Genomic DNA, 26,777 nt, shown 5'->3' with positions numbered 1-26,777 from the left:
TAAATAAGACAGTCACATCATGTTTCCTCCTTAATAATAAACTGGCAAAAAGAGAACTCAATGTATACCTAAATAACAAATTGCTCCCATATGAGGCAACTCCAAAATATCTGGGGGTCACCTTAGACAGGACCCTGTCTTTTAAAAAACATATTCAGAATATGGCTGCCAAGGTTAACAGCAGAAACAACATTCTGCAAAAACTATGCGGGACAACTTGGGGAACTTCAGCTCCAACTCTTCGATGCGCAGCCCTTGGGCTTTGCTACTCTGTAGCGGAATACTGCACACCTGTATGGATAAACAGCTCAAATACAAGACTTGTTGATGTTCAACTCAACCATACGATGAGATTAATTACTGGGTGCATGAAATCTACACCTATACACTGGCTACCAGTTCTTAGCCACATACTTCCCCCGCACTTACGATGACAAGAAGCTCTCATTCGGGAGTATAGTAAGATCCTGCTAAACTCCTCTCTACCCATTCATGCCTATACCTCTGATCTCTTAAGATGTCGTTTAAAGTCAAGAAATCCACCACTCCTCACAGCGCTTAAGCTGCTGGCTGAACATCAGAGCACTATACAAAAGTGGATGGAAGCATGGAGTAGCTATACCTCCCAAGATATTTCTGAGCATATTAACCCTAATAGTATACCTCCAGGATTTAATCTACCCCGACACATATGGGTGACATACAATAGAATTAGAACGACTCATGGGGTGTGTGCTGATTCTCTGTATAAATGGGGAAAGACACCTTCAGCACAATGTGATTGCGGGGCTCCCCGACAGACTATCCAACATATAGTGAGGGAATGCACTAATAGAAGATACCCAGGAGATTTTAAGGACTTCCTCTGCGTAACAACGGCAGCTACTGACTGGATCTCCAAACTCGACATTAAACTCTGAAATTATTTCTGTTTTCCTCTTAGGTTTTATAATTGCTTCTTTTTTTAAAAAATTGTTTTAACTGTTCTAACTTGTAAATATGAAGTGCGTTTAATTCTGTGTGTGACCAGCCATACGCTAAATAAATAAATAAATAAATATTGGTACTTTGACCAAATAACTTTAACTTTGCCTCTACGGTCCAGAATACATTGTCCCAGAAGTCCTGGTCTTTGCCTAAGTGCTTATAAGCAAATTTTAGCCTTGCCCTGAAGTTCTTTCTGGATAGCAAGGTTTTCTCCTGGCACACATTTCCATATAGATCTAATCTGTGCAGCTTCTTTCTAATGGTAGACTCATGCACTTTGGTATCAATAACGGGGAGAGCTAATTGTAGACCAAATAATGACATTTTGCATTCTAAGAGGCTTCTTTCAGTATTGTGTGTTCTGCTCTCACACTGAACTTCCTGGGACAGCCTGGCCTAGACAAGTTGGCAGGTGTTGCAAATCTTCCCCAATTGTAGATGGTCTTCCAGACAATGGGATGACTGACAGCCGGTTATTTGGTGATCTTTTAAATCCCTTTCCAAACTCATAGACATCTATATCTTCCTTGAGGCCTCAAAAAGCTTTCAATCTCTCTAGAGATGATACCAACATTTCAACCAATCAAACTATATGTCTGAGCTTTCAATAAGACAAGTTTCTCCCAGATCCTCTCTAATGACGTTCTAATTTACACTTGATTCTAAGTTTAGGTATTTGAGGTAGTGAGAAATGTAAGGGTGTACTTACTTTTTTCTACATGCCAAATTTCCATGTAGGTTTATTTAAATTACACAATTGTCCAGAAAATGTAAACGGTGCATAACATTTGTTACATTATACAAATAACTCTTATGTTGAAATATATTGAACTTTTTCACATGTTTCTATTTACATACAAGAAAACTCTTCTTCAAAGGGATTAAAAACTAAACAGTTCCTGTAAAAAAAGCACGCTAACAGACCCTATGCTATTATTTTGACATTGCATAATGGAACAGCAAACGCTGCATCATTCACTGATAGAAAGCATGTTCCAAAAGAAAGGAATAACCTACCTGCATCTGAAATATTTTTTCCCCCTAAAATGAGCAAAACAGTGATTTGGCAACCCTTTTCTTCAATTCTGAATTTTGTGCCGCGTAACAGAGTGAGCGCCTGTTACTCGTCCCAGCTTCTGCCAACCTAGCAATTCGAAAGCACGTAAAAATGCAAGTAGAAAAATAGGGACCACTACAGTGGGAAGGTAACAGCGTTCCGTGCGCCTTTGGCGTCTAGTCATGCCGGCCACATGACCACAGAGACGTCCTCGGACAAGCGCTGGCTCTTCAGCTTTGAAACGGAGATGAGCACCGGCTCCTAGAGTTGGAAACGACTAGCACGCACGTGCGGGGGGAACCTTTACCTTTTTTATACATATTCAATACACTATAGCAAGATGATTTCCAACTTCCCACTGAATTGACATAATAAGTGAAGCCCATTTAACTTGTGATGTAGCACAGAGGTCCCCAACCTTTTGGGCACCAGGAACCGGTTCTGTGGAGAGAGGTTTTTCTGCGGGAGGGGCATGGTTTTGTGTGCTGCTTGCATCTCGTGGATGGGGCTTTGCTTGTTTGTGTGGCCTGGTTGCTGGCATGCTGCAGCCCAGTATTGGTTCACAGACTGGGGGTTGGGGACCCCTGATCTAGCAAACTAAATGGAATCCATGAGTTATGTAATGTGCCACATGTCTCTAATATAGTTTTACACTGGGGAGCAAACATGTTTGCCTAAATGTTTGCAGAGTGATAGCAACTGACAGGTTCACATCACAGAGAGTTGAGGAAATAAGGGACCGTAAGGGGAAATAAGGGATCATTTTTTTTAAAAAAATAAGCCAATTAAATAATAATTAGAAGTTTTATACAGCTTCTGTTTCAAAATAGTGGGAAATGTGCTAACAACAAACACCTTTGTTTCTACCCAAATGATCTCTATGAACTTAAACTAATGAAAGAAATCTGACATAGAATTTTTTCTAACTCAAAATAAAAAAATATTGAAATGGAATACTTAAAGAATAAACAGTCTGGGAAAGCTACAGCAATGCAACAAGAAACCATTCCAGTCCTCTTCCTGATAACCTCCCATAATTAAATATAAAACAGGATGAAAGTTATTTTTAACAACACTAGCAACTCAGTTGTGAGTTCAGTTGCTAAGTATAATTTGACCCTAACAGATCTTTAAATAAAAACATACAACATGCATTTGTCCTAAGAAATATTCACATGAAACTCTAGCAGCATAAGTACTATGCTAAACTTGCATGTACTATCTAGGGACAAAAAATAAAAGAAATTATCATGTAATTATATTCAAATTTAACATATAAAATATGAAATGAAACAGCTTTTCTTAAGGCCTTATGAACATCTTATTGTCCTCATGAGAAATCTATATACAGGTCAAGAAGCCATAGTACAGACAGAACATATTGAAACAGGCTGGCCCCATGTTAGTAAAGAAATGAAACAAGGCCATATGGTGAAGATGTATAAAGAAGATGATTATGATAATTTTAAAATTGGAGGTTGAAACAATAACAACATACACTATGCTGACACCACTATCTGAAAACTGAAAATGCAAAGGATCTGTAAACTTTAGTAATAAAGGGGGCTGAGTGAAAAAAATGGAATCAAAATTAAACATAAAGACCACCAAACTAATGACAACAGATACAACAACCAAACTAAGAACTCACAATCCTCATAATGAAATGGAATAATGTTTCTAGGATCAACCATCAACAGTAGAGAACAAGCAGTCAAGAAATATGCAGCAGGGCAGCAGCACTTGGTAGAGCAGCCATGAAAACCTTGAAAAATGTATTCAGATCCTGTGATTTGTCTATGCTCACAACACCTGTAACCCTGTAATAATTCAAAGAGAGATGCTACTGAAGCAAAATAGGAAAAGTATTGATATCTTTGAACTTTGGTGTTGGAGAAAGCCCCTGAGAATACAGAGGACAGCCAAAAAAAACAAGCCAATGGCTTATCAAAGAAATCAATCCAGAGTTCTTACTAAAGACACAAATGACCAGGCTCAAATTATTCTATTTTGGACACATTATGAAGATTCAGCTCTCTGGAGAAGACCCTAATGCTAGCGATGAATTCACATTGGAAGACCTGAAACTGATTAATTTCACATCTTTATATGAAATTTAGTGGACATTGGTTTTCAGATTACAAATATTACAAGTCTCAAGAACTATAAACATCTGCAGTTACTATTTAACATTTATAATTTTCTGAGTGTTGCATAGATATTAAAAGATACACAATTTAAGGCATTATTGGCAATTTGTAAATAACATACAACAAAATTTACAGGGTACCATAAAAACTAATAGGATTTCATTGCCTCTCACACACCTTTTCAATATGAGGAAAAAGTCCTGCACAAATATTATAACAAAAATTCTTCTTTATAATATATAAAACAGATGGTAGATCTAATTTATATAATGTCAGCACTGAACTTTACCTGCTAAAGGTTTACTCATCAGCCACATCCAAATAGTATGATTTGCTTGATATTTAATAAATTAAGAACAAGTACCTGCATGCAGCCGAAGGTTGAATTCCATCAGCACTGGGGAAAATACGATGAAGATAATCATTCAGGAGCTTGCTGTTCACTATTCCTACAACAAGTAGCAAAAGCCAAGTCAGGTAATCAAGATACTCGTGTTACCTTCAGAGTGTCACAAACACATTCTGGTTGAATTTATTTCTTCTTTAAAATTTAAAACCGAATATGATATTCCTGCGTGATTTCCCATTTCAAACAAACCAGGTTACAGTAGAATGACTTGCCTAACTCAGTCTGTTTCATCAAGTAATCTCACATCCATTCAATAAGTCTTGTTCATAAAAATCTAAAAATATTTCTAAGTAAAGGCTCACTGAATTAAAACTACCGGCTCTTCTGTATTTGTATGAACGAAGAATTAAGAAACATTTTTTTCCTCCAGACTGAAGACAGCTTCTATCAATGCTCTTTGACAAGGAATTTATTGATTAATTTTTCACATTTTTGAACCGCCCATCACCCTCGGTAACATCTTATTGTATTCCTAGGTGGTATATAATAAAATGTTAAAATATAAAAACAGCACATAAAAAGTAAAAATGTAGAAAATTTACAATTAAAAGGAGGCAAGGATTAAATCTGTTACAAATCAATCAAGAAGGCAAAGGGAGGGCTCTCAGAGCACCAACCACCTCCATGGCTGCATGCTCCTTTGAGCTCCCCACAAGAGGCCGCAGAGTCATATTTTAACTCCTTTGCAGAAGGACGGGAGAGGCGGGGTCTGTCTCATCTCTGTGGGGGGAGGATATTCCACAGGGCAGGGGCAAAGGCAGAGAAGGTTCTCTTCCTAGACTCCACCAGTTGGAATTCTTTAACTGATGGGGTCTGCAATATACCTTCCCTACCTGATCGGGTAGGACAGGCTGATATAATGGGACAAAAACAATTCTGTAGGTAGCCTGGCCACATGCCATATTGGGCTTTCTAGGTCACAACCAAGTAATGTATCATTATATTTAATATCCAGTGAATGAGGTTGTATTCACACAATTTAGAAAGTAAGCTTAACCTATATGATACAATATACTTTCTGAAACTTCTTCTTAATGATTAGTTAAAAAAAAGGTCTGTCTTTTTTGTACCTGATTTACTTTTTCTGTTAGCTGGGGCTTTTTTTCTACTAAAGATTTATGATTTTAGCTGACCTTCCAAACAGATGTCAAATTAGAAAATATACTTGCAGGATACTTGCAGGACCATCTGCTGCAGGGAACGAATTCCCATCGCCCAGTACGCTCACACAGAGAAGGCCTCCTCAGGGTACCGTCGGCTAGACAATGTCGGCTTGCGACCCCCAGGGGAAGGGCCTTCTCTGTGGGAGCGCCAGCCCTGTGGAACCAGCTCCCCCCTGAGCTTCGGATGGCCCAAGATCTCCGGTCCTTTCGCCGTGGCCTCAAAACACTCCTTTTCTACCTGGCTGACCTGGACTGACAGGGATTTCAATTATGTTTACAATTTTAACTCTAATCTTTAATTTATTTCAATTTTAAATTTTAATTTACTGTACAGAGACCTTTAATTTTTGTTGTTGTTAGCCGCCCTGAGTCCCTCGGGAGATAGGGTGGGATATAAGTCCCATTAATAAATAAAATAAATAAAATATATATCTTTGTATTTGACCTTTATATAATTGACTTAGGACCAAGAAAAACCTACAAGGTAAGTAGCTTCTCCCCAGAATCCACAATATTGCTCCTACCTGCAATTTTGGACTTTTCAGACTCAGTGCTTAATCTGTAATTCTTCCGAGGAAATGCTGTGCCAGAACTTCTTGATGTCATAGTTCAGGACAGTATTAATGTCACTAACTTCAAAGAGGTAACATGAAATAAATTAGAAATTATAACAGTTGTAGAAAAATTGCTATAAAAGATTTTAATGCTCTTAAATAAAACTACTGAGAATAATATAAAGAAACACCTATTTTTTGCATTTCATTTTTCAGTGTCATTTTCACTTTCTGGCATGCCTGTTTCTAAGAATTTGCTATAAAAATGTAAAAATAAATAAATAATGATCCACTTCATATTTTTAAAACAGTTTTATAGCATCTAGACTTAAATAGAATTGATGCTAAATAAGAATTAGTAGCTAACAAGGAAAAATAAACTCATATCTTTTAAGTTATTTCATTTAGCTTTAACTAGAACAGATCAGTAAAAATTTGCAAGCAGAACTAGTAAAATGGCAAAAATTAAATTTTAAATGTATAGTAGCAAATACTGTACAAGAAAACTTACCAAATACTGTACAAGAAAAGTAAACCTATTAAAATGATGAGAATGAAGAACAGGAAAAAACCCTATTCCAGAAAAAAAAACCCTGAGAAGAATGTACAAAGTATATACACATATTTATGTAAGTACAAAAAGTTGATAGGTTGATAGTCATGAAGAGAAAAATGTGACATGTTTTTTATGGGGACTTGCTTTACTAGATATTCATTCTTCTTCATTATTCAAAGTAATGTTTTTTAATAGAACATATAAGCAATAGATTATCCTCAAAGATGTATTTGTTATATATCTAGATCCATTCTCAGTACAGACATATAACACCATAGCTAAATATAGCTTCAAGAATATTTGTCTCACAAATGTGAAGTCCCCATACAACAACTTAACAACATTATCTCATAATATGAAGCAAGGATATTTCAAGTTCCAAACACATCTTATTTTGACCGTCATAATCTTTATTTAAACTTATACAACAGCAAAAGTAACTAACTTTTATCCTCATCTAGTAAGAGACACAAGCATATCAAGTAAGTAATTCAATATTGCCTTCACAACACAGCACAAAAAGTAACTTTGGCAACATTATAACAGTTAATATATATCCATATGCTGACTGAAGCATAATGTAAAAAAAAACCCTGAGCTAAGATTGCAGTGCTGCTTTGAACTACACTACAAGGCAGAAGGTTATTATTATGAACCATATTTTTACCCCCACAGTATATTCACAAATACTAAACATTATTACTAAACTTGTCCACACATCTCTGCTGGTGGGAATGTGAGCTTTTGACTCAGTTTTGACTGCCCAAAGAATCCTTGATTTTATTTTATTTTTGACAAAGTTTCTTGGAAGTGGTTTGCCCTTAGCTCCCTCCTAGGGCTAAGAGAGAAAGGGAAAGAGCCACTCAAGGTCATGCAGCTGGCTTTGTACTTAAGGCAGGACCAGAACTCACAATTTTTTGCCAATTTCTTGCCTGATGCCTTAATTACTACATTGAGACCTTAAAATAAAAGTTTCTGTAAATCCTTCCTGCTTGGTCACTCAAAACAGCCTCTCCTCAAATCAGCACCTTTGTAAGAAAATATTTTCCAGTCCGAGTTAACAGGTTTTCTAATAATCTCTCTATTGTGAACTTTGAGAGTAAATGCATATCTAGAAACAACTCTAATATCAGAGAATGCTAAAAAAGAGAGACCAAGAAACAGACAGCAAGACACAAAATGCAGCTGCAAAAGCAGAGATAGTTCTAATTAATTAGGTTTTCTATAACACTATTTTATGCAGATTTATTGCAGGAAGGAAGGCCTATTCCTAAGAAGGAAGCCCAAATTCTGGTCACTTATCTTAGAGAAAGATACTAGATCGCTCAGAAAAAGTGCAAATAAGTCAGTTGAAATTATCAGGGAGTAGAGTAACTACATTAGTAAACACTGTAGTATTTGGCATTTTTAAAATTATTAAAACAAGCCAGATGTTCATGAGATTATGCAGTTTTCCCTATAGCAGAATCCATGGTTTACTGTATCCATGATGTAGTAGAATCCATTTTCCTACAGTAAAAGTTTTGATCATTAAATAAAAAAGATTGATATGGATTCTGGACACATTAAAAGTATTTTACACAATACATTTCAAGTAGGGTTAACAATTAGATTCATAAGATGAAACAATGGTCAACTTACGATCACTATGAAAGATCTTAATGAAATTCATGGAGAAAAAGGCTATGAATAGCTGCTTATTATATAATTACAGCTGAGAAACCTACTGTGAATATTCATTAGTGGGGGACAACTGCAAGAGAATTCTACTCTCTATCATGATGGGCTTTGCACTGGCATTTAGTTGACCACAGCATGAAATAATACACTGTACAAAATGGGTTAGGTGTCTATTCAAGATATTCTGACTGTTAAGTTCAGCTAGACTCACTTCTGTCTATCAGCAGTTATAGGAATAGCAACTCAAAGTAAATAATGTGAATAAATTAACTTGTACAAAATTTAATCCCAATCTTAATTTCTGGTTTAACTATGGCAGACATTTGCTACTAAAATAAATGTAAACAAGGGGAAAGATATCATGCATAAATCAGTTTCGTCTTAACAGCTGAAAATCCACGGGAGAATTATATTTAGGCTTTGGCACATGGAAATGGAAGCCGAAATCACAACTGTAGTTTTGAAATATTACTACAACCAACCTGCATAGTATTGCAATAATTTTGGTCTTCAAATGACGTGGAAGGTTGCAGGTGTAGAATTGTGTTTATTTTGGGATTTCCACTGGTAACAAGAAAAAAATTCAGCTATCAGCCTTGCATTGAAACACCAGCCACAGCCCCAGGCATGAATGACCTTTTGCCTGATTTCACAGTTGCCCCTTCTACTGCTGGGAGGTTTGTTCTCCCTCCAAACTCCTCCAGCTTACTGATCAGTCTCATCCATACCTATTTATTGGTAAGGAACTCCCCCTGAAATAGACGGTGCTTACTCGAGATCAAGCCTTAAATCAATTTAGGATTAAGGAGCAATGTCTGAGCAAATGACTTCCCACTAAATCAGGGGTCTTCAAACTTGGCCCTTTTATGACTTGTGGACTTCAACTCCCAGAATTCCTCAGCCAGCGAAGCTGGCTGAGGAATTCTGGGAGTTGAAGTCCACAAGTCATAAAAGGGCCAAGTTTGAAGACTCCTGCACTAAATTCTACCGGCATTAACACCTACGACGTTAATACGCTTCAAAATCCCACTGAAAAAAAAGCCTTTCCACGGGAAGGGCGGTCCACAGACACTTTTTTTTTTGTTCTTTCCATACTACTCTGGGAAGGTGACACAAACGAAGCACGTTTTTTCACAGGAGTCTCGGTCTCCCGGGTGGCCGCTAGCACGTCAGGAACTGAAGGAAGGAAAGGCGCAAAGGGAACCAATCCCTAGGCTGGCGATTGTGGGACAGGGAAGACCCCGGGAGAAGGAGGGTGAGAGGAACCAGCCTTCGCCTGCAACTCTTTTCCCCCGAAAAAAGGCCTCCCTCGGGCAGGCTCGCGCCAAGGGTGCAGCAGGCAGCCTCGCCTTGGACTGCCCGCCGGGAGCCTCCCTGCCGCGCGGGTGGATTTCCACCAAGCGCCCCACCGCCCTCCCCGCGCGTGGCTGACAAGCCGGCTTCGGTTCTCCGGCTTGCCTTTAAAGGCGCAGCGCTCTCCGCCTCCCCAGCTGACCCGCCAGCCGGGCCTAGTCGCAGCCCGCCAGCCGCGTCTTGACGGCAGCCGCCTCCCTGGCCGTGGCTCCCCCCGCGCCCAGAGCCGAGTCCCGCGGCTACTACTCACCGCCGCCTCCACCACACGCCTGCCTGCCTCCCTCGCCCAGCCCCGCCGGCCGCGGTTCCTCACAACATCCGCCCTGCTACGGAGCGCCAGCTGGGACACACCGAAGCGGCGGCACAACCGCAGTGGCGGGGCGGGTGGAACCCTCGTTCTACTACTGGCAGCGCCGCCCTCGAGAACCAGGCTGATCTCCCGCGAGCAAGTCGCAGCGCCCTACTACGCCGTGGCCGGCTCCGACTCCCGTCCTTTGCTTCCTCGGGAGAACCCCGGGCTTCTCTGCAGCTGACTAGCAGACGATGCTCTCGCTTCCCCAAAGGCTTGGCTTTCGGCTCTCGTGCGGTAGCCCGATCATTCGAGACGCCTTACCTGTGCACGTAAAAAAAAGGATAATATCGCCTAAGCCGGTCTGGAATAACCCGGGCGATAACCGGACAGCGGCGCAATGTCACAATTTGCCATCAGAGTTTTGCCATCAGGGTAAGAAGAGTGCCCCCCCCTCCAAATATATTCTAACCTTCCAGAGTCCAAACATAAATAATCACTTGATGAATTTTTGCCACTTGCCAAATCTCACTGGCTGGTTCACAAATTATAATTCACGAGTGAACCAAGTGAAACTGAGCTGGTTATTCTAATCGGAATCATCGTCCAACACTTAATTTGTCTTTTGTTTTGTATTGGCTACATAAAAACAGACCTCAATTTATGGCTCAGTACGTTGTGTGAACTTAAATAAGTGTGGTCCCTTGAGTGTGTTAAATGATAAGACATTTAAACCACAGTGGGTTAAATTCACACATTAAGCCACAAAGTACATTACGGCGTGCTGTATTGTGTAGATCAGAATGGTAGCTTAGTATATTATGTAAGCCAGAGTGTAATATGCTTGTTAGTTTTGGTGTAATGTGTGCCATTGTAGTTTCTAAGTTTATGGTTCAAAGTGTTGTGAAAATTAAAGAACTATATCTGGATTTCTGACGAGACTCAATTTATTATATTTCTGGTATGATAACAGCTACCGGTTCTGCCAAAGTGGTACAAACTGGCTGAATCCCATCATTGATGACACTGCGAGTTTGACACCCCTGGTATAGAGGAAGAGCCTTGGTGGAGCAGTGGGCTAATGCCTCCTTAAGTAACACCAGCTGCCTGCAATTAGTGCAGGTTCGCATCCCACCAGGCTCAAGGTTGACTCAGCCTTCCATCCTTCCGAGGTAGGTAAAATGAGGACCCAGATTGTTGGGGGCAATAAGCTGACTTTGTAATAATGCCGCTTGGGGGGGCGAAAGCCCTAATAAGCAGGCATATACATGGAATGAAGGCTACTGCTAAGCTTGTAAGCCACCCTGAGTCTTCGGAGAAGGGCGGGATATAAATGGAATTAAAATAAAAAATAAAAAATAAATAAGGAACAAGATCATCAACTCTTTTACCTCAAACCAAACCAAAGAAAATAGAATAGCAGAAACATAGGAAAAGGAAGGTGAAATGCTCTTGATTTGATTGATGAATTGATTCTTGATCTTGGAAACTAAAGCTGTATTAGACATGTATCTTGGAGTACAAAACAGTGGGATTCAGTGAACTCGGAACAGTGATAAATAGGATTTCCATGGCAGGAACAGCAAATGGAAAAAAGAGCTACATGGATATTGTTCCTTCTCGAGTGTAATGGGAAAGGCACTTTTCATACAATTTGAGTTGTAGATGGGTTTTTTTGGGGGGTATGTGTTTGTCTTAACAGAGGAGGCAGACTTTTTCACAGAGAACCAACTTAACTTTTTTTAAAAAACAGAATTTTATGGAAACAAACCAAAGACATGTTTCTGCTTCAAGCCAGAGATCCTATCTTCTTGCTGCGAGGTCAAGGTGCAATCTTATTGGGACAACTGAAGTAAAATGAAATGCCTAAGCACCTCTCTCCGTTCCTTGCTGTCAGAAGTAATTGAGGGTGGGAGGGGGGAATAGTGGATACGGGAATTCGAATACTTTTATAATTCCATTATGAAATTCTATCAAGCCATCACACAAGGTTCTATGAAAACAGGCAAGTTTTGTTATCTAACCAGAAGCACATTAACATTCCTTTATATCATTCTATTTAAAGACTGATTGTCTCTCAGTGAAGATAGACAATAATTGATTAAAGGCAAACAGCTGTTCAGTTTTGCAGGTGATGATCACTAAATCTGGTAAAGAAGTAATTAATATAAGGTTATGATATAACTCATTTTTATATTGGAAATTTAAATCTTACATAGTAGAGGCAAACCAGTATTTGAGGGGCTGCCACAAAGAAGAGGGGGTCACGTTATTCTCCAAAGCACCAGAGGGCAGGACAAGAAGCAGTGGTTGGAAACTGATCAAAGAGAGAGACAACTTGGAATTAAGGAGAAACTTCCTGACAGTCAGAACAATTAACCAGTGGAATAGCTTTTCCCCAGAAATTGTGCGAGCTCCATCACTGGAGATTTTTAAAAAGAGCCTAGACCATCACTTGTCTGAGATGGTATAAGTTTTCCTGCTTGAGCAGAGGGCTGGACTAGAAGACCTCCAAGGTCCATACTCCCAAGATGTGCTATGATGTTCTGATCTATCTCTGTGATATGTGCTAGTAGGTTCCACTCAGCTCTGTGATATTGTCACATTGCTTTTAATCTATATAGTTTCAGCTTTGTTAGATTAATATGCTAAGCAGCTCAATTTCAAACTTTTGTCTTTGGCAGCTAACCCCAGAGTATAATCATACATATACTCAATTAAGCAGAAAAAAAATAACTGGAACAAATACAATTTAAATAATGCAATATTGACAAAATTGTGTTTCCTAGATTGCTTCATTTAGTATTAACATTTCAAATGAACCTCTACAGTTGTGTACTGATTGTAATAATCTTTCACTAGATATTCAGAATTTACATACTACTGGGTAAATTGGCTGCAAAAAGGGACCTTGGAAATACATATAAATAAAATCAGATTTAGTGATATTATAATCCCTAACCTCTTTTTTTTAAAAATTGCTTTTAGTGTCTGTTATGACTTGGATACTTCTAGAAACCAGTCTCCAAGCAAACATAAAACCCATCACACCTAGTTTGGCTTAAAAGCATTGTTTGGTCAATAATGCAAATTTATTGGAAAAAGGAAGCACACGTATGACAGAATATCAAGAAGAAGCACTCAAGTAGTAGTCTCACAGTTACTATTCTCTAGATTGCAGCAACCTGGATGATCAGTTGATAGTAGCAAATAAAACCATTTGTATGTGTCTTCAGTGCCTACCAGGAAATTCCTGGATTTTTGTAGGCTAGATTTGTTAACCCTAGTTTTAGAAGAAAAGTTGTTGTTAGTTGCAAAGTTGTGTCCAACCCATCGCGACCCTATGGACAACGTTCCTCCAGGCTTTCCTGTCCTCTACCATCTTCTGGAGTCTATTTAAGCTCAGAAGAAAAGAGGGGGCCACAAACTGCAATACTTTAGCACTGTAAATCCATTTGAACATTCTTCCATCCTTTCCCCACTCCCATCCATTGACAGGAATTCCTGTAAAGGGAAAAGATAGACAATGACCCCAGAAACCTGTAATATCTCACAGTTGTAGCTAGACTGGGAAAACAATAAAAGAAAGTGTTTGGGTGAAGGTCATAACTTGCTGCATTGCTACTACATGGATAATTGGGCAAATTGACAGAACCGGACTGTGAAGCTGGTCTGATAAAAAGTCATTGTGTAATGATGAAACTAGTGTCAAGGTAGAAAGAATTTATGGACAGAACCTCTGTCAAAATCAGATTCATTTAGACAACTTTCTTAATTCTATATTTTTTTTTAGAAAAAAAGATGACATTCTGTGGGATCAGTTTGGATTTACTATTCGGTGGATCAGAAAGGATTATTTCTAATATCCTGCCTTTCAGTCCATCAGACCATTTGGGTTCTGAATCCTACTTATTAATGTCTTTCCAAAGTTTTGAGTACTGAATTTTGCTGGGGCTCTGAGATCATGCCAGTCTTTAAGACAGGATCAATAATTTCTTAGTGCCTTTCTTGTCTCATTTCGTGTTTGTTCTCGACTGTTGCCAAAATATCGCAGCAAGAACCAAACAGTTTTGTATATACTGTAGTATTCCAACGGTGGCTACACTATGGATTGTAATGACATTTCAATATTAATGACAGTTTTATTTTGTAGGATGAAAATCACCTTTTTCCCCAGATTCAACATTGATTTTTGAAACTGGTATTACTCTGACCACATACTAATTCTCTGATATAGATGCTGGTTGTTCAAATTATACATGTCTGTTGATCAATTATGTCCCATGAAGTCATTGCCAAATCTTAATGATCACATAAACCTTCACAAGGATGATGCATGTTTGTTAGTTCATCATTACTATATCAGTAATCTTGATATAGTAATGTTGGACCAATTTTAAAATAATCTTGGACCAATTTTTAAAATTTTTAAATGACCACTTGCTTTAGTTCTTCAGAATCTCTTCCTCAAAAAATCAGTTCAAGCACAGATATCTCCTTGCCTATCTTAGAGCATATATTTTATATACTGTATACAAGTATTATATAATCACTGTCTACACCAGGGCTCTTCAGACTTGGCCCTTTTATGACTTGTGGACTTCAACTCTCAGAATTCTTCAGCCAGCATGCCTGGCTGAGGAATTCTGGGAGTTGAAGTCCACAAGTCATAAAAGGACGAAGTTTGAAGACTCCTGGTCTACACTGACAATAGGATCTGGAAAAAAAGCTGGCTTCAAGTGTTATTTTTACTGATTTATTATCACATGCAAACCTCATCTTTCTGCTTATATAAATGCTAGAATCAATGCTTAAAAGTTTGGTCAAGTGGTTTTTCCATTTCCCTAAATATTAAGGGATACTTAATATTTTTTAAAGAAAGTGATTTCCTAGAAAGCAATATGCCACAATATTCTAAAATATGAATGATTGTTCATGTCTACATTTTTGTCTGAAAATTGTTTTCAACAACTGAAATTGGTATAAACTTGTGGAAATACCTCCTTGAAATTATTCTCTAAGGATTGATTACCTTTTGTTCTGTAGCTACCGTGAGAGAATAGAGTCATATCCATAACAAAAAGCGACGCCCTGATTCACTTATCTTCTTGGCTTGCAGATTCAGGGATTTTTGTCCTCTTTTATTAAACTTATTTGATGACAAGCTGAAAAGAAATGAAAACAGAAGCTACAACAAATTGCTACAGATGAGGCCAGTGTTTGGTACAGATAGTCCTTGTCTTATGACTGCAACTAAGCCCATTTCTGTTGCTAAGCAAGGGACCTAAGTGAGTCACACCTCATTTTATGATTCTTTTTGCCACAATTGTTAAACAAATCACTGCTTAACAATTGGGTGTTAAGTGAATCTGATTTTAGAAGCCAGCTGGGAAGGTCGCAAATAGTAATCACATGAGCTGAGACAGTGCATCTGTCATAAATACATGCCAATTGATCAATGCCCATATTTTAATCATGTGTCCGTGGGACTGTTGCAATGGTGATAAGTCTGAGAACCAGTCAGAAGTTATTTTTCCAGTGCTCTTGTAATTTCAAATGGTCACTAAATGAATGGTTATAAGTTGAGCAGTACCCGTATGGATTGTCATGCCATCTCTAATTGGCCTTAAAGGTATTTTAATCTACTAAAGTAGGTTTCATTCAATTTCATGAAGGAAATTTTGCTTTATACATTATTTCAAATGAGAATTTTGGAAAAAGGCTCAAGGTGATCTTGCACATACAGTATGTAGTTAGGAGAAGTCAAGGAACCTATATTCCATTACACTACTCTCTGTCTGTCTCTCTCTTGCAATCTGCAGCCTTCTCAGCTTCCCATTGTTTAAATGTATCCCATACAGCCCACAGAGCTTTCTCCACCACTCCAAGAAAACCCCACCCTTGAAAAGCTGTTCAAGTTAGATAAACAGCTAGACAGACACAGACACCTCCCCTCTATGTGAGTGGGGAATATTTGTATCTGATCACCTAAACCTAATGCATAATTGTTAACAATTTAACAAATGTAATTCTTTGGTTAACTTTTGGTTTCTCCAAACATGCCATTTTATTTCTTTACTTCTTCTATTTTCACATTTTTTATTGGTGTGAACCTTTGTGACTAAGGGAACTAAGTTTATCTAGCCTAAAGAAAAGAAGGACTAGGGATAATATGATAGAAGTCTTCCAGTACTTGAAGGTACAAGAATTTATTCTCCAAAGCACCTGAGGGCAGGACAAGAAGTAATGGGTGGAAGATGATTAAAGAGAGATCCAACCTAGAACTAAGGAGAAATTTCCTGATAGTAAGAACGATTAAATCAGTGGAAAGGTTTACTTCCAGAAGTTATGGGTGCTCCATCACTGGAAGTTTTCAAGAAAAGACTGGAGACCACTTGTCTGGAGTGTTATAGGATCTCCTGCCATGGGCAGGATAGATTCCCTCCATCATGATGTCTCCCCTAACTCACTCTTCCAATGGTGTTCCCATTACCACTGTAACTGAGTCTCCCACTCTTTGGAATGCTCAACCCAATGCTACCGGGATAGCCAACACAAACATTCCACTAGGTCTCAGCATATACAATTGCAGAATAATAATATCCATTTCCCAGAAGGCAAGCCAAGTGTTCTCTTCCAGCTTTATCAATACACTACTCACTCTACAATAGCCAAACTGGTGCAATTTTCCATCAAGTCTTCGATGAATGGGACAGAGTTCTCTGTGAAAGAATTATCTTGAAGGTCTAAACAGAAAAGTCTGTGACTAGTTCTGAGAACAGTGCAAAGCACTTGGGCACAAGTGTCAGTGAGGTTATTGCAATCAAGTCTGGCAAAGAGAAAATTAAAAGCCACATTACAAGTTTGCTCAATCTTTTTTTATAACAAAATCAGTACATGTGACAAGCAAATTATTACAGATGGTACTTCACCCCACCTCACTTTAACCAATTATATTTGAATTAACTTTTGGCTGATGTGACAGAGCCTTCCTGGTCTGAATATTGCCCTATGGCCTATGCCTTAGACTTGATTCAGGAAATGTTACCATGGATACAAATCAACATCAACACTATCTAGGTTGTACCCTTAAGTGATAAATGCATGGTGTTGGCATATATCAATTAATCTGGAAAAAGTCACCTTGGCATTTATACTCATTCTGAAGCCAATCAGTCAGTGAGTGTTACTGATCCCTAAAATGTAGAGATCTCACAAAAAGTACAGCCCCCCCAAGTACTGTAACATTTGATGATTAGAGTCATTGTTAAATCCTGATGCATACAAGTGTTTAAAACACTTCCCTGAGAACCTATGAGAAAAAACAGTCCTTCTCAATTGCATGTTGTCATAACACTGAGATTTGTACCAACATAGAACCATATAATATCACATCTCGTAAATTACTAAACGAGGACAAATCCTGTGGACATATGAGCAAAAAAGACTTGAAGATTCAGCACAAGAAATGCCTAGAGTTCCTTATTAAGCTATGTTTCATCCAGCTTAGGAGGAACATTGGAAAATCTTTTGTAAGCAGCAGAAAGCAAACATCCAAGCAAAGAATTCCTTTACCTCAGTTGACTGACGGCAGGCCTTCAGGTGTAGCCTGGAACTGAAGATGATCTTTATATGTTTTTTAGTAGCTGCCTGCGGAGTTCTCTAGGAATGACTCATTCTCTTCTCACCCCTGCTTTGCTCTTCACTATGCACATTGATTAAACTGACTCTTCTGAACATCAGTTCTGAGTAGCTAATGCCTAATTAATTACTTTAGAATTTCACCCAGTTGGCTGCTAGTTATTAGGATGGATAAGGATACCCAATTCTTTCAAGACAAAATATGCACCCAACTGTTTAAATGTGCCTTTGCTCTCTTGTTACTCACTTCAACTCAGCCAAATTACAACCCAGTTGCTTCAGAATGGTACAGAGAACATTCACTCCTGAGTTTCCAAATTTGTTATCTCCAAACCTGCAATGTAGTTAAAAAGAATAAAGTGTGGATAATTGATGTAGCGATACCAGACGATGGAATAGAAGAGAAAGAACCGGAGGAGATCACAAAGTATTAATTGAAGTTGAAAGATTATGGTATAAACTAGCTGTGATGGCCCCAGTGGTTATTGGCACACTGTGTACCATACCCAAAAAAAGTCTTGGACAGCACATACAAAATGTGCGCATTGCCAAAATTTCTGTCAATTACAAAAGGCCACACTCCTTGGATCTGCACTTATATGATGCTGATATATTATGACATCTTGGGAAGAACTCAGTGAGCATGAAGATCAACACCACCTAAAGAACTGTCAGCTGTGGTTTCACACTGTTGTGAATAATTCTGCAGAACAAAATGATAAATGATTCTTTCAAAATGTGAGAAGAAGGCACAATTAGCAAAGGCAGGATCAAAACATGAAAGACGCTTAAGAATCTCAGCTTCAGTTTGAATCTAAATTTGGAAACAGGAAAGGATGCATCACTTACTCTAGTGTTGTACAGTTCTTAATTCCTGGGGCCAAAGCCTTGATGTGATGAGTTCTCAACCCGCAGAAATGTAATCGAAGGGAATGATCCTCAATTGTACTATGTTGCAGACAAAACGCCAAGACGTTGCAGTCTAACATGGACAGCGTGTTGAAGGAAAAGTCAATAATTTGGAAGTGATGCATCACCCTCTTTGCAAATTCGGGGTCCTGACTCTCAAACAAGCAGTGAAAAAAATTTAGCGGGGAATAGCGTTTTTCAACGAGTTTCTTAGCAGCTACTTCTGCTTTCTGTAATAAGAGAGGCTTTACACGGTCAGAAGTGTTGCATTGCAGGGCTTGCTCAAAGAAGATGTGTGTCTTTTCACTTGTCAGGCCAAATATGAAACATGTAGTTAGTGCAAAATGTTGATTATTTTGCTTCTCCCCTTCAACCAATAATCTCTGCAAGTCACCCATAATGTGATCCATCTCTTCTGTTGACTCCGCTGGCAGTATATACCACATGGCAGCAAAGAAGTCTTGAAAGCAGAGATGGAAAAAGCTGTAGAGACTGCGCCTGCCCAAACCTGTCCTGAAAGCTCTTTTCTCTAAAAAGAGATCCTTAAGAGCTGATACATCCAAGCAATGTTCCTTGAGATCCTGCTCTTCAAAGAGGACTTTTTGTTGCCTTATGCCAACTCTGGCCAAAGAACAAAGTTTTCTGAACTCATTTTGAGGGGAGGTTTTCCATCGGGGATTATCGTGTTTAAGAAGAGTATGAGAGAACTGCAAAAACACTTTTGTTGTGGTATCCAAGGTGCCTGCAATCTCATCTTCAGTTTCCAGTTCTATTTTAATCACAGAACAAATGATCCAGCACACCATTGGGATGAAGCAGATGGTGGACACCGCGATGGTATTTTCAATGAATCTCAGTGCAATGTTGGCTTTCTTCTCCTCTTCAAAAAACTTGGAAAAAAACTCACGGCGACCTTTTTCAGAAAAGCCGACGATCTCAGTGAACCTGGGAAACTTCAAGCGTTGCTGCAGTCTCTCTAGGAGAACACCTGGCCTCGCGGTGATTAAGAGGAAGGAATCTGGCAAGAGTATCTTCCTCAGCAGGCTGCTTAGAATACTTTCCAAAGGGACCTTTAAGTTAGGCTTGTCACACCAATAACCTTCAGATTCTAAAAAGTGAGAAAGCTCATCAAAGCCATCAATGATAAAGAGCAGTTTTTCAGAGTGGGCTAAGATTTCATCCACTGGGGCATTTCTGTCCTGACACTGCTCAATAATAAGTTCAGCCAAGCTGCTGGCTTTTTCAGCAAAGTTCAATTCCCTGCAATGGATGAAAAATACATAATCAAACATGTCTGAATAGAGCTGCCCATCAGCCCAGTCCAGCATGATCTTCTGCACAGTCATGCTTTTCCCAATCCCTGCAGGCCCTTGCAACACTACTGTTTTTGGAATTGTTCCTGATTCATCAGGCTCAAATAAATCTTCAAGATCAATGGATAAATGATGACTATAGGTTTTCAGGATTTCCAAGTGCAACCTGCCAGTGGCAAGGAGTTCCTGTTCTTTCTGCTCTTGGGGCTGTTGCTTCTTGATAATAAGCAGCTTTGCATAGCATGAATTCAAAGGAATGCTCTCACCACACAGAATGTTCATTTCTTCTATATTTTTGCATTCTTCCTTCACGTACTTGGCATACTTTTTTTTGTAACCTAGGAAAATGCCAGAAAACAGACCGCATCGTTTAGTATGATTGTAGTTACTAAGTGGTCTATCGAGAGATCCTCCATCTCACAGGGCTGCTTCTTCTTCATATCCATCTACATCATTCTTCCACAATTTAGTACCTTCTACCAAAGGTTATACTGACTAGGGATTATGAAAGTCGAATATTTATTTCTAGAGGACACCAGTTTGAGAATGGCAGGTATTCATCACTGATTCCTCCAATAACTTTTTGTGTTTGTTTGTTTTGTTCAAGTTGTCAAGAGCAACAGAGGTATTCTGAAGCAGATGTGATGCTTGTCTGCTATAATATTTCTGAATGGGCTGGGTACATATACATTCTAATTTAGTTTTTTTTAAGCTACCATATTCTAGACCTACCCTAGCTATAGCGCTTGTGTCACTCATCATATAGAAGCAGATTTACTTAGACCCTAATATTTGTTAGCAACATTGCAAAGATTAAGCTTAGACCTATTCTCCCTAGCACAGGTCTCTAAATTATCATTCGTTCACTACTCCAATAATATCACAGACGAATACCAATTTGGAACTCATTAACTAGTTATATCTCTTAAATTTTTAGACTGTTTTTACTTTTCTACTTGAAATATGTTCAAGTGTTAAGTTTTTATACATTCTACTGAAATATCCTAACTGTTCTCCAAAAATAAAGAAAAAAATATGCAGTTACCTTGGGGTTTATATACATTTATTTAAATAATTCTAAGGCCTTGTAATGAGGCGTTCACATACCCTGAACGTGATCCTTGAGCTCTGAAAAGGAAACACATTAGTTAATTAGCATTCTTGTTTTCTGCCTGACAGGAGTTCAATTCTAAAGGTCCCACTAAAAAGAAATACAGGTGACAATAACTTCAAAGCGCTCTGAAAAATTAATGGCTTTGTACAAAGCATACTTTCTTTCTCCTTTCTTTCTTTTCTCTTCCTCGCTCTCAACAGCAAATATACCTAATACTCCTGCCTACTAATTTCTTCAAACAACCCTGTGATATGGGTAGCTCTGAGGCTGACTGATCCAAAGTCATCAGGGCAGCTTTCATGCCTAAGGCAGGATTAAAACTCACATTATCCTGGTTTTCTTGGCTTTGTATGGTAGGTGTGAAGACCCAGAAAAGTAACATGTTTGAGTTAAGGCAGGGGTAGGCAACCTCGGCTCTTTATGACTCATGGACTTCAACGCCCAGAATTCCTGAGCCAGCCGGCTCAGGAATTCTGGGAGTTGAAGTCCATGAGTCATAAAAGAGCCGAGGTTGCCTACCCCTGAGTTAAGGTCTTAACTTGCAGAGAAAGGTGCAATCACACCCTGCTTCCATCACTCCAATGTGTATTTTCTTAGTGCAACTCCCTTAAAGTACAGGCAACAGGTACAAGGAGATTGCCCATACTACAATACCCTTGCCCACTCTACATCTAAATATTGCAACTCTAATTATGTTTCAGCACATCCATACCTTTGCTGAGATTGGAAGCATTTTTCTTGCAACCCATGTCTTCCAAGATAGTTATCATTAGTGTAGCAGCCTTCTCTTCGTAGAATTCGACAAGGAGCTCCACCAGATCCAGCCGGTCTGCATTTTCCAACCGACCACGTGGAATATTCTTTCCCCGAGGAGCTGCTACATATCGCAGCTTAGACTTAAACAACTTAATGTCTCTTTTCTCAAGACGTTCTAAAGCATCTACAAGCAAGTCCTTCATCTTTCCTCCTCCAGTGTCCATTGTAAGGTTATAGCCAAGCTACAAGCACAACATATTTTAGAGGCCAGGAAAAAAAACAAAGTAAATGTTGGCGTTCAGAATGAATTTTGCATAATCTTAGCAGGTGGGTGGAATACAGGACTACCCAAATTACCACCTGCAGTGAATAGGCATTTTAACCACGCTGCATTCATCAATCACCAACCATGTCTGAGTTTCAATTCACACTCAAACCAACCAGGGCCAGGCTTGGGATCCTGAATGCAATAGCATCTTTTTCAAAACAAGAGCAGAAAAGGAACTTGAGCTGAGACCACATTTAACTAGGCATTTAGTTTGGTTTGGAGCAGTACAGATAGTCCTCGACTTACAACAGTTTAGTGACCATTCAAAGTGACAATGGCACTTAAAAAAGTGACATGATCGTTTCTCATCCCCATAGTCATGTGATCAAAATTCAGATGCTTGGCAACTGACTCATATTTATGACAGTTGCAGTGTCCCAGGATCTCCTTTTGTGATCTTCCGACAATCAGTGTCAATGGAGAAGCCAGATTCACTTAACAACTGTGTTACTAATTTAACAACTGCAAAGATTCATTTAACAACTTTGGCAAGAGAGGTTGTAAAATGGGGCAAAACTCACTTAACTGTCTCACTTAGCAACATAAATTTTGGACTCAACCATGGACATAAATGGAAGACTATCTGTACAACAAACTCTGTTATTCAAAACCATGGTGAAATCCCAGCTACAGAAAAATACCAGAAGGTATTTTTGGTCCCTGCAGCAGACGGAACCTGACTTCTACCAGATGTTTGCTCACCAAGTTAGAACAGATGTGTTATTTATGGTAGAAACAAGCAGGACATCATTGTGTGGGAAATCAGAGCTGTCGTAACTTGAAGAGATCTGGACTTGGTCAGATAAAATTTTGGGGATCTGAGAATGGGCAATACAAGGGAAATTAACCAGTGCTGGAATTCAGCCAGTTCGCACCACTTCAGCAGAACCGGTAGCTAATTTTTTGTTGCCCAGGCCCAGAATGGACTTCTGGAAACGGCACCCACACAGAAAACTGGTTGTTCACATATTTGAATCCCACCACTGAAATTAAGTATAAACCAGATTTTGGAATTAAAAGTAGCAAAGGTAACTTTAGTCATGCCAAGGTTCTATGTATATATATTTACTTTCCCTCTATAAAATATCTAGCAGCACTGCAATGGCTGCTTCGCTGGCTTGTTTTTCAGATTTGCCCTTTTCAGGTTTATAGTTGATATTTTCCAGGAAAATATAGTCACTGTAGTTTTATCCCTTCACGGGCAGTGCTCTGTTCTTTATTTCCAAGAATTAAAAGCAGTTTCAAGTGCCTAAATACAATTACATTTTACTTATCATTTTACCTAAAGCTATTATGCCAATGGCATATTCCCTCTTATTATAAGCAGATCTGTGGTAACGATTAACTGGTATCGGCTTCTCTATTAGCTGGCAACTACAGCCTTGAAAGTTTTTCAGTTGAAAAATTTGTAGAGAAACCAGGTAAGAAAGGAAGTTCCCATCTGATTAACACAAGGTCTACTTTTCCAGAAGTTCTAAAACAAGATTGGGCAGCCCGGACCTTGCAAATCGGCTAGAATACAATTCCTATCTTCGTTCCAACAAAACTTTGCAATGCAAAATACAGTGCAAACTTCAGCTGCCATAAGAGATACGTTATGCCCGCAGGGGTCTTCAAACTTGGCCCTTTTATGACTTGTGGACTTCAACTCCCAGAATTCCTCAGCCGTGGAGATGACAAAGGAGAGGCTGCCACTCCCAGACCCTCAACTCTCCTCTGCCCAAGCGGCAAAAACGACGTCTCTCCCGCCTCTCCCTTCCCTCCCGTGCTGGCGGCCATACTTCAGGCATTGTCTATGAAGGGAGCAGCCGCCCTCCTCTGCACCCTGGAACTGCGTTTGAGTGAAACACGGCTCCTTTTCCATAACAGGCCGTAGGCCAGCCCCACCCAGCGCCTCAGTGCAACCCCAAAAGCGCCTCACCGATCCGGGAAGGCAGCCAAGGAGAACCGAACCAGAGCAAAGCAAGCCGGATTCCCAGAACCACTTTCAGGTGGCGGCGTCCGCTTGGCATCCGAGAACGAAAATGAAAGTCTTAACCTTGACAGGGAGGAGGAGAAGCTGACGCCGAAAGCTTGGGGTTTGGGGTTAGACATGCCCGAAAGAAGGGTTTCTCCCCCTCCTCCTCCTCTCCCCACACGCTTCTCAGCACTTGCTCCGCCGAAGAAGACATTTAGTTTACGTATTTTGAAGGCAGGGACGCTAGACTCTCAAGGCGATAAAAATACATGCACTGGCAGAGAATGAAAGGGAGATATGTATACAAGTAGCATAACCTGGGCACAATTTAGACAGAAATGTTCCGGTGGGAATTCGTTTGCGATACATCAGTGTTTCTCAGCCTTAGCAACTTTTTCTCTCTCTCGCTGTTATTGCTTCTCTTTGAATCCTCCCATACTGTAATCTTCATTGGACAGCTGTGTCTGCTTGTTTTAATCTCCTGGCGCTGACCTCAGGAGGTGTCGTGAAATGTAAACCCTAGAGCAGATCTTTTTAAAGCAGGGGTCTTCAAACTTGGCCCTTTTATGACTTGTGGACTTCAACTCCCAGAATTCCTCAGCCAGCAAAGCTGGCTGAGGAATTCTGGGAGTTGAAGTCCACAAGTCATAAAACGGCCAAGTTTGAAGACCCCTGTTTTAAAGTGTAAATATAGGAAACCTCCTTCTCGATTAATTCAACCTCTAATGCAGAGCTTTTCAACCAGTGGTATGGTACCACCTGTGGTACATTGGCACCTGGCAGGTGGTACGCCACCATCCTAGGAAAGTGGTAGCAGGGGAGGGGAATGAGCTTAACCGGTGGCAGCACCGCACAAGCCTGAGTGAGAGATGGCTGGAGCTGCAGGGCTGTCAGGGCTCAGTGGAAGCGGCAGGATTAGCACCAGGCTCCAGCTGGAGCTCGGCGCTGATCCTGGCGCTTCTGAGCCCAGAAGAAGTGCCAATCAGCTGGAATGTTGCAGCATCTCCAGGGTCTTGTGATTACATTCAGATGCTTGGCAACTGATTCATATTTATGACGGTCACAGTGTCCCAGGGTCATGTGAAGTGACCAAACCCTGCTGCAACCACCCAGCAGACAGAGGGGGTGGGACTAAAAACCAAACACCCCCCCACCTCCACCCCCGCTGCCAATCCTCAGCAGAAATGCTCACAACAATGAAAACCTCAGACAGGAGGAAGAGCGCCGCCGGGCGGGCAGGCAGGTCTCTTGCTCGGCTGTGGCTTGGGGGGCACTTTTTTCAGTGCCATTGTAACTTCAAACAGTTGCTAAGCAAACTGTTGTAAGTTGAGGACTACCTGTACTTCATCACTTTTTTCCTTTTTTTTTGGTCATCAAGTTTTTGACACCTTGCTAGGCGACTGGTGGTACTCGGATGTTGCCATATCCTAAAAGTGGTACAATGTGTGAAAAGGTTGAAAAGCCCTGCTCTAATGGGTGATTCCAACTGTTCCAATAAGTGTTTTTAAGTTTTTCCTGATGATAGCTGTTACCTTTCCAATTGCTAAATTTTGTATCTTAGCCATAAGACTATTTGCTAACAGAACCGGGTAATGAAACTATTAGAATATTACCACACTTTCAAACTGAATTTAGGCTGGCATATTATTCTTAAACTGATCAAGATTTCTCTGCTCCTTCTGATTTCAAAATTGTAAGTTTGAATGGAAATCTGCATTTTAAATTCCCATTTTTATCAACAATTCTGTTTAGAAACTTCAACACAGTTCTTTTTTTGTAAAGTATTTTCATGTTTGAAAAAATCTGTTTATTTTCTTCAGCTTGCAGGCATCTTGAATAATTTTATCTCTGGTAAATTCGTTAAGAAACTTAATTATACTTGTGTATATATAAACCTTCACCCTATGGGTGGTTTTGTCTTCCTCAGTGCTGGGTCCTCTATGGCCTGGGAGTTTGAAGATTCTGTGCAGTATCTTAGCTGTTCCTAACACTGCACTCTTTTGGACAAAGAGCTCTGATATTGTTCCTAGGATCTGTTGGAGCCCTCAGAGTTCCAGCTTGGTTGGGTGATGCAATGGTCCTTTGAGGAGGGGGTCAACCACCGCCTCTTTTAAGAACTCGTAGGGCCACTCCCTTTCAAGGAGGCATAAACTACCACCCAGATCCAATCCCATCTCCCCTCCCATGCAGCTTTAATAAGCCAGGAAGGGCATGGATCTATTATACAAGTGGCCAAACTAGCAGCTGAGAGGGCCTTGTCCACTTCCTCAGTTCCCAAACTCTTCCCAGGTTCACCTTGAAAGATGTAACCCCACCACCTCCACAGATTCTGCTTTAAAGTTGGAGTCCAACAGAGAGCGAATGTCAACTACTTTGATCACCAGATGTGCAGCCTATTCCTCACAGTAACCTTTTATGTGAACTTTGTATTGCTCCCCTAGGATCATTAGCTCAGGCACTCCATTGCCAACCCAGACGCAGAATCAAGGAGCTCAGGCAGGGGTGTTGCCATAAAGCAGGGAAACTGGTACAAGAGCAGCAATCCCAGCTGCCATTTCCTG

The 26,777-nt window shown here is 39.9% G+C and overlaps 2 protein-coding genes across 8 annotated transcripts in view; both read right to left on the bottom strand.

Moving 5' to 3' along the window:
• RNF123 (ring finger protein 123) overlaps positions 1–10,396 on the bottom strand; it is a 112,628-nt gene extending 102,232 nt beyond the window's left edge. For 2 of the 4 annotated variants that reach the window (XR_014491705.1, XR_014491706.1), the window contains exons 1-4: positions 10,160–10,396; positions 9,039–9,120; positions 6,291–6,399; positions 4,559–4,643 (exon numbers count right to left, since the gene is read on the bottom strand). Coding sequence is in view for 2 of the 4 variants with exons in the window: in XM_083356120.1 (XP_083212246.1) it covers positions 4,559–4,643; positions 6,291–6,372 (167 nt within the window). In the remaining 2 variants the exon portion in view is untranslated. Of the gene's footprint in view, positions 1–4,558; positions 4,644–6,290; positions 6,400–9,038; positions 9,121–10,159 lie in introns of those variants that run through there. The other 2 variants (XM_083356120.1, XM_083356121.1) reach the window with 1 other exon arrangement.
• A 2,857-nt stretch (positions 10,397–13,253) lies between these two features.
• Positions 13,254–24,367, bottom strand: LOC310635300 (NACHT, LRR and PYD domains-containing protein 3-like). Of its 4 annotated transcripts, XR_014491378.1 has the most exons (9): positions 24,181–24,366; positions 21,888–22,173; positions 21,169–21,189; positions 18,689–20,399; positions 18,087–18,173; positions 16,860–17,027; positions 15,231–15,363; positions 13,613–13,702; positions 13,254–13,499 (listed from the first exon to the last, which is right to left on the bottom strand). XR_014491378.1 is itself a non-coding variant. In XM_083354092.1 (8 exons), exons 2-7 carry the CDS (start codon positions 22,153–22,155, stop codon positions 15,264–15,266), a joined length of 2,355 nt encoding a protein of 784 aa, XP_083210218.1. In that variant the 5' UTR covers positions 22,156–22,173; positions 24,181–24,367; the 3' UTR covers positions 13,254–13,702; positions 15,231–15,263. The 4 variants fall into 4 exon arrangements, 1 of the variants encoding a protein (XP_083210218.1); XR_014491379.1 differs by lacking the exon at positions 24,181–24,366 and having other exon boundaries at positions 21,107–21,189; positions 21,888–21,915; XM_083354092.1 differs by having other exon boundaries at positions 13,254–13,702; positions 24,181–24,367.
• Positions 24,368–26,777: the final 2,410 nt, after the last annotated feature.

This window comes from Vipera ursinii, assembly GCF_947247035.1.
Source record: "Vipera ursinii genome assembly, chromosome: 2".
NCBI lineage: Eukaryota > Metazoa > Chordata > Lepidosauria > Squamata > Viperidae > Vipera > Vipera ursinii.
The sequence above is the reverse complement of the archived record's forward strand: the minus strand, read 5'-3'. Positions and strand labels throughout refer to the sequence as shown.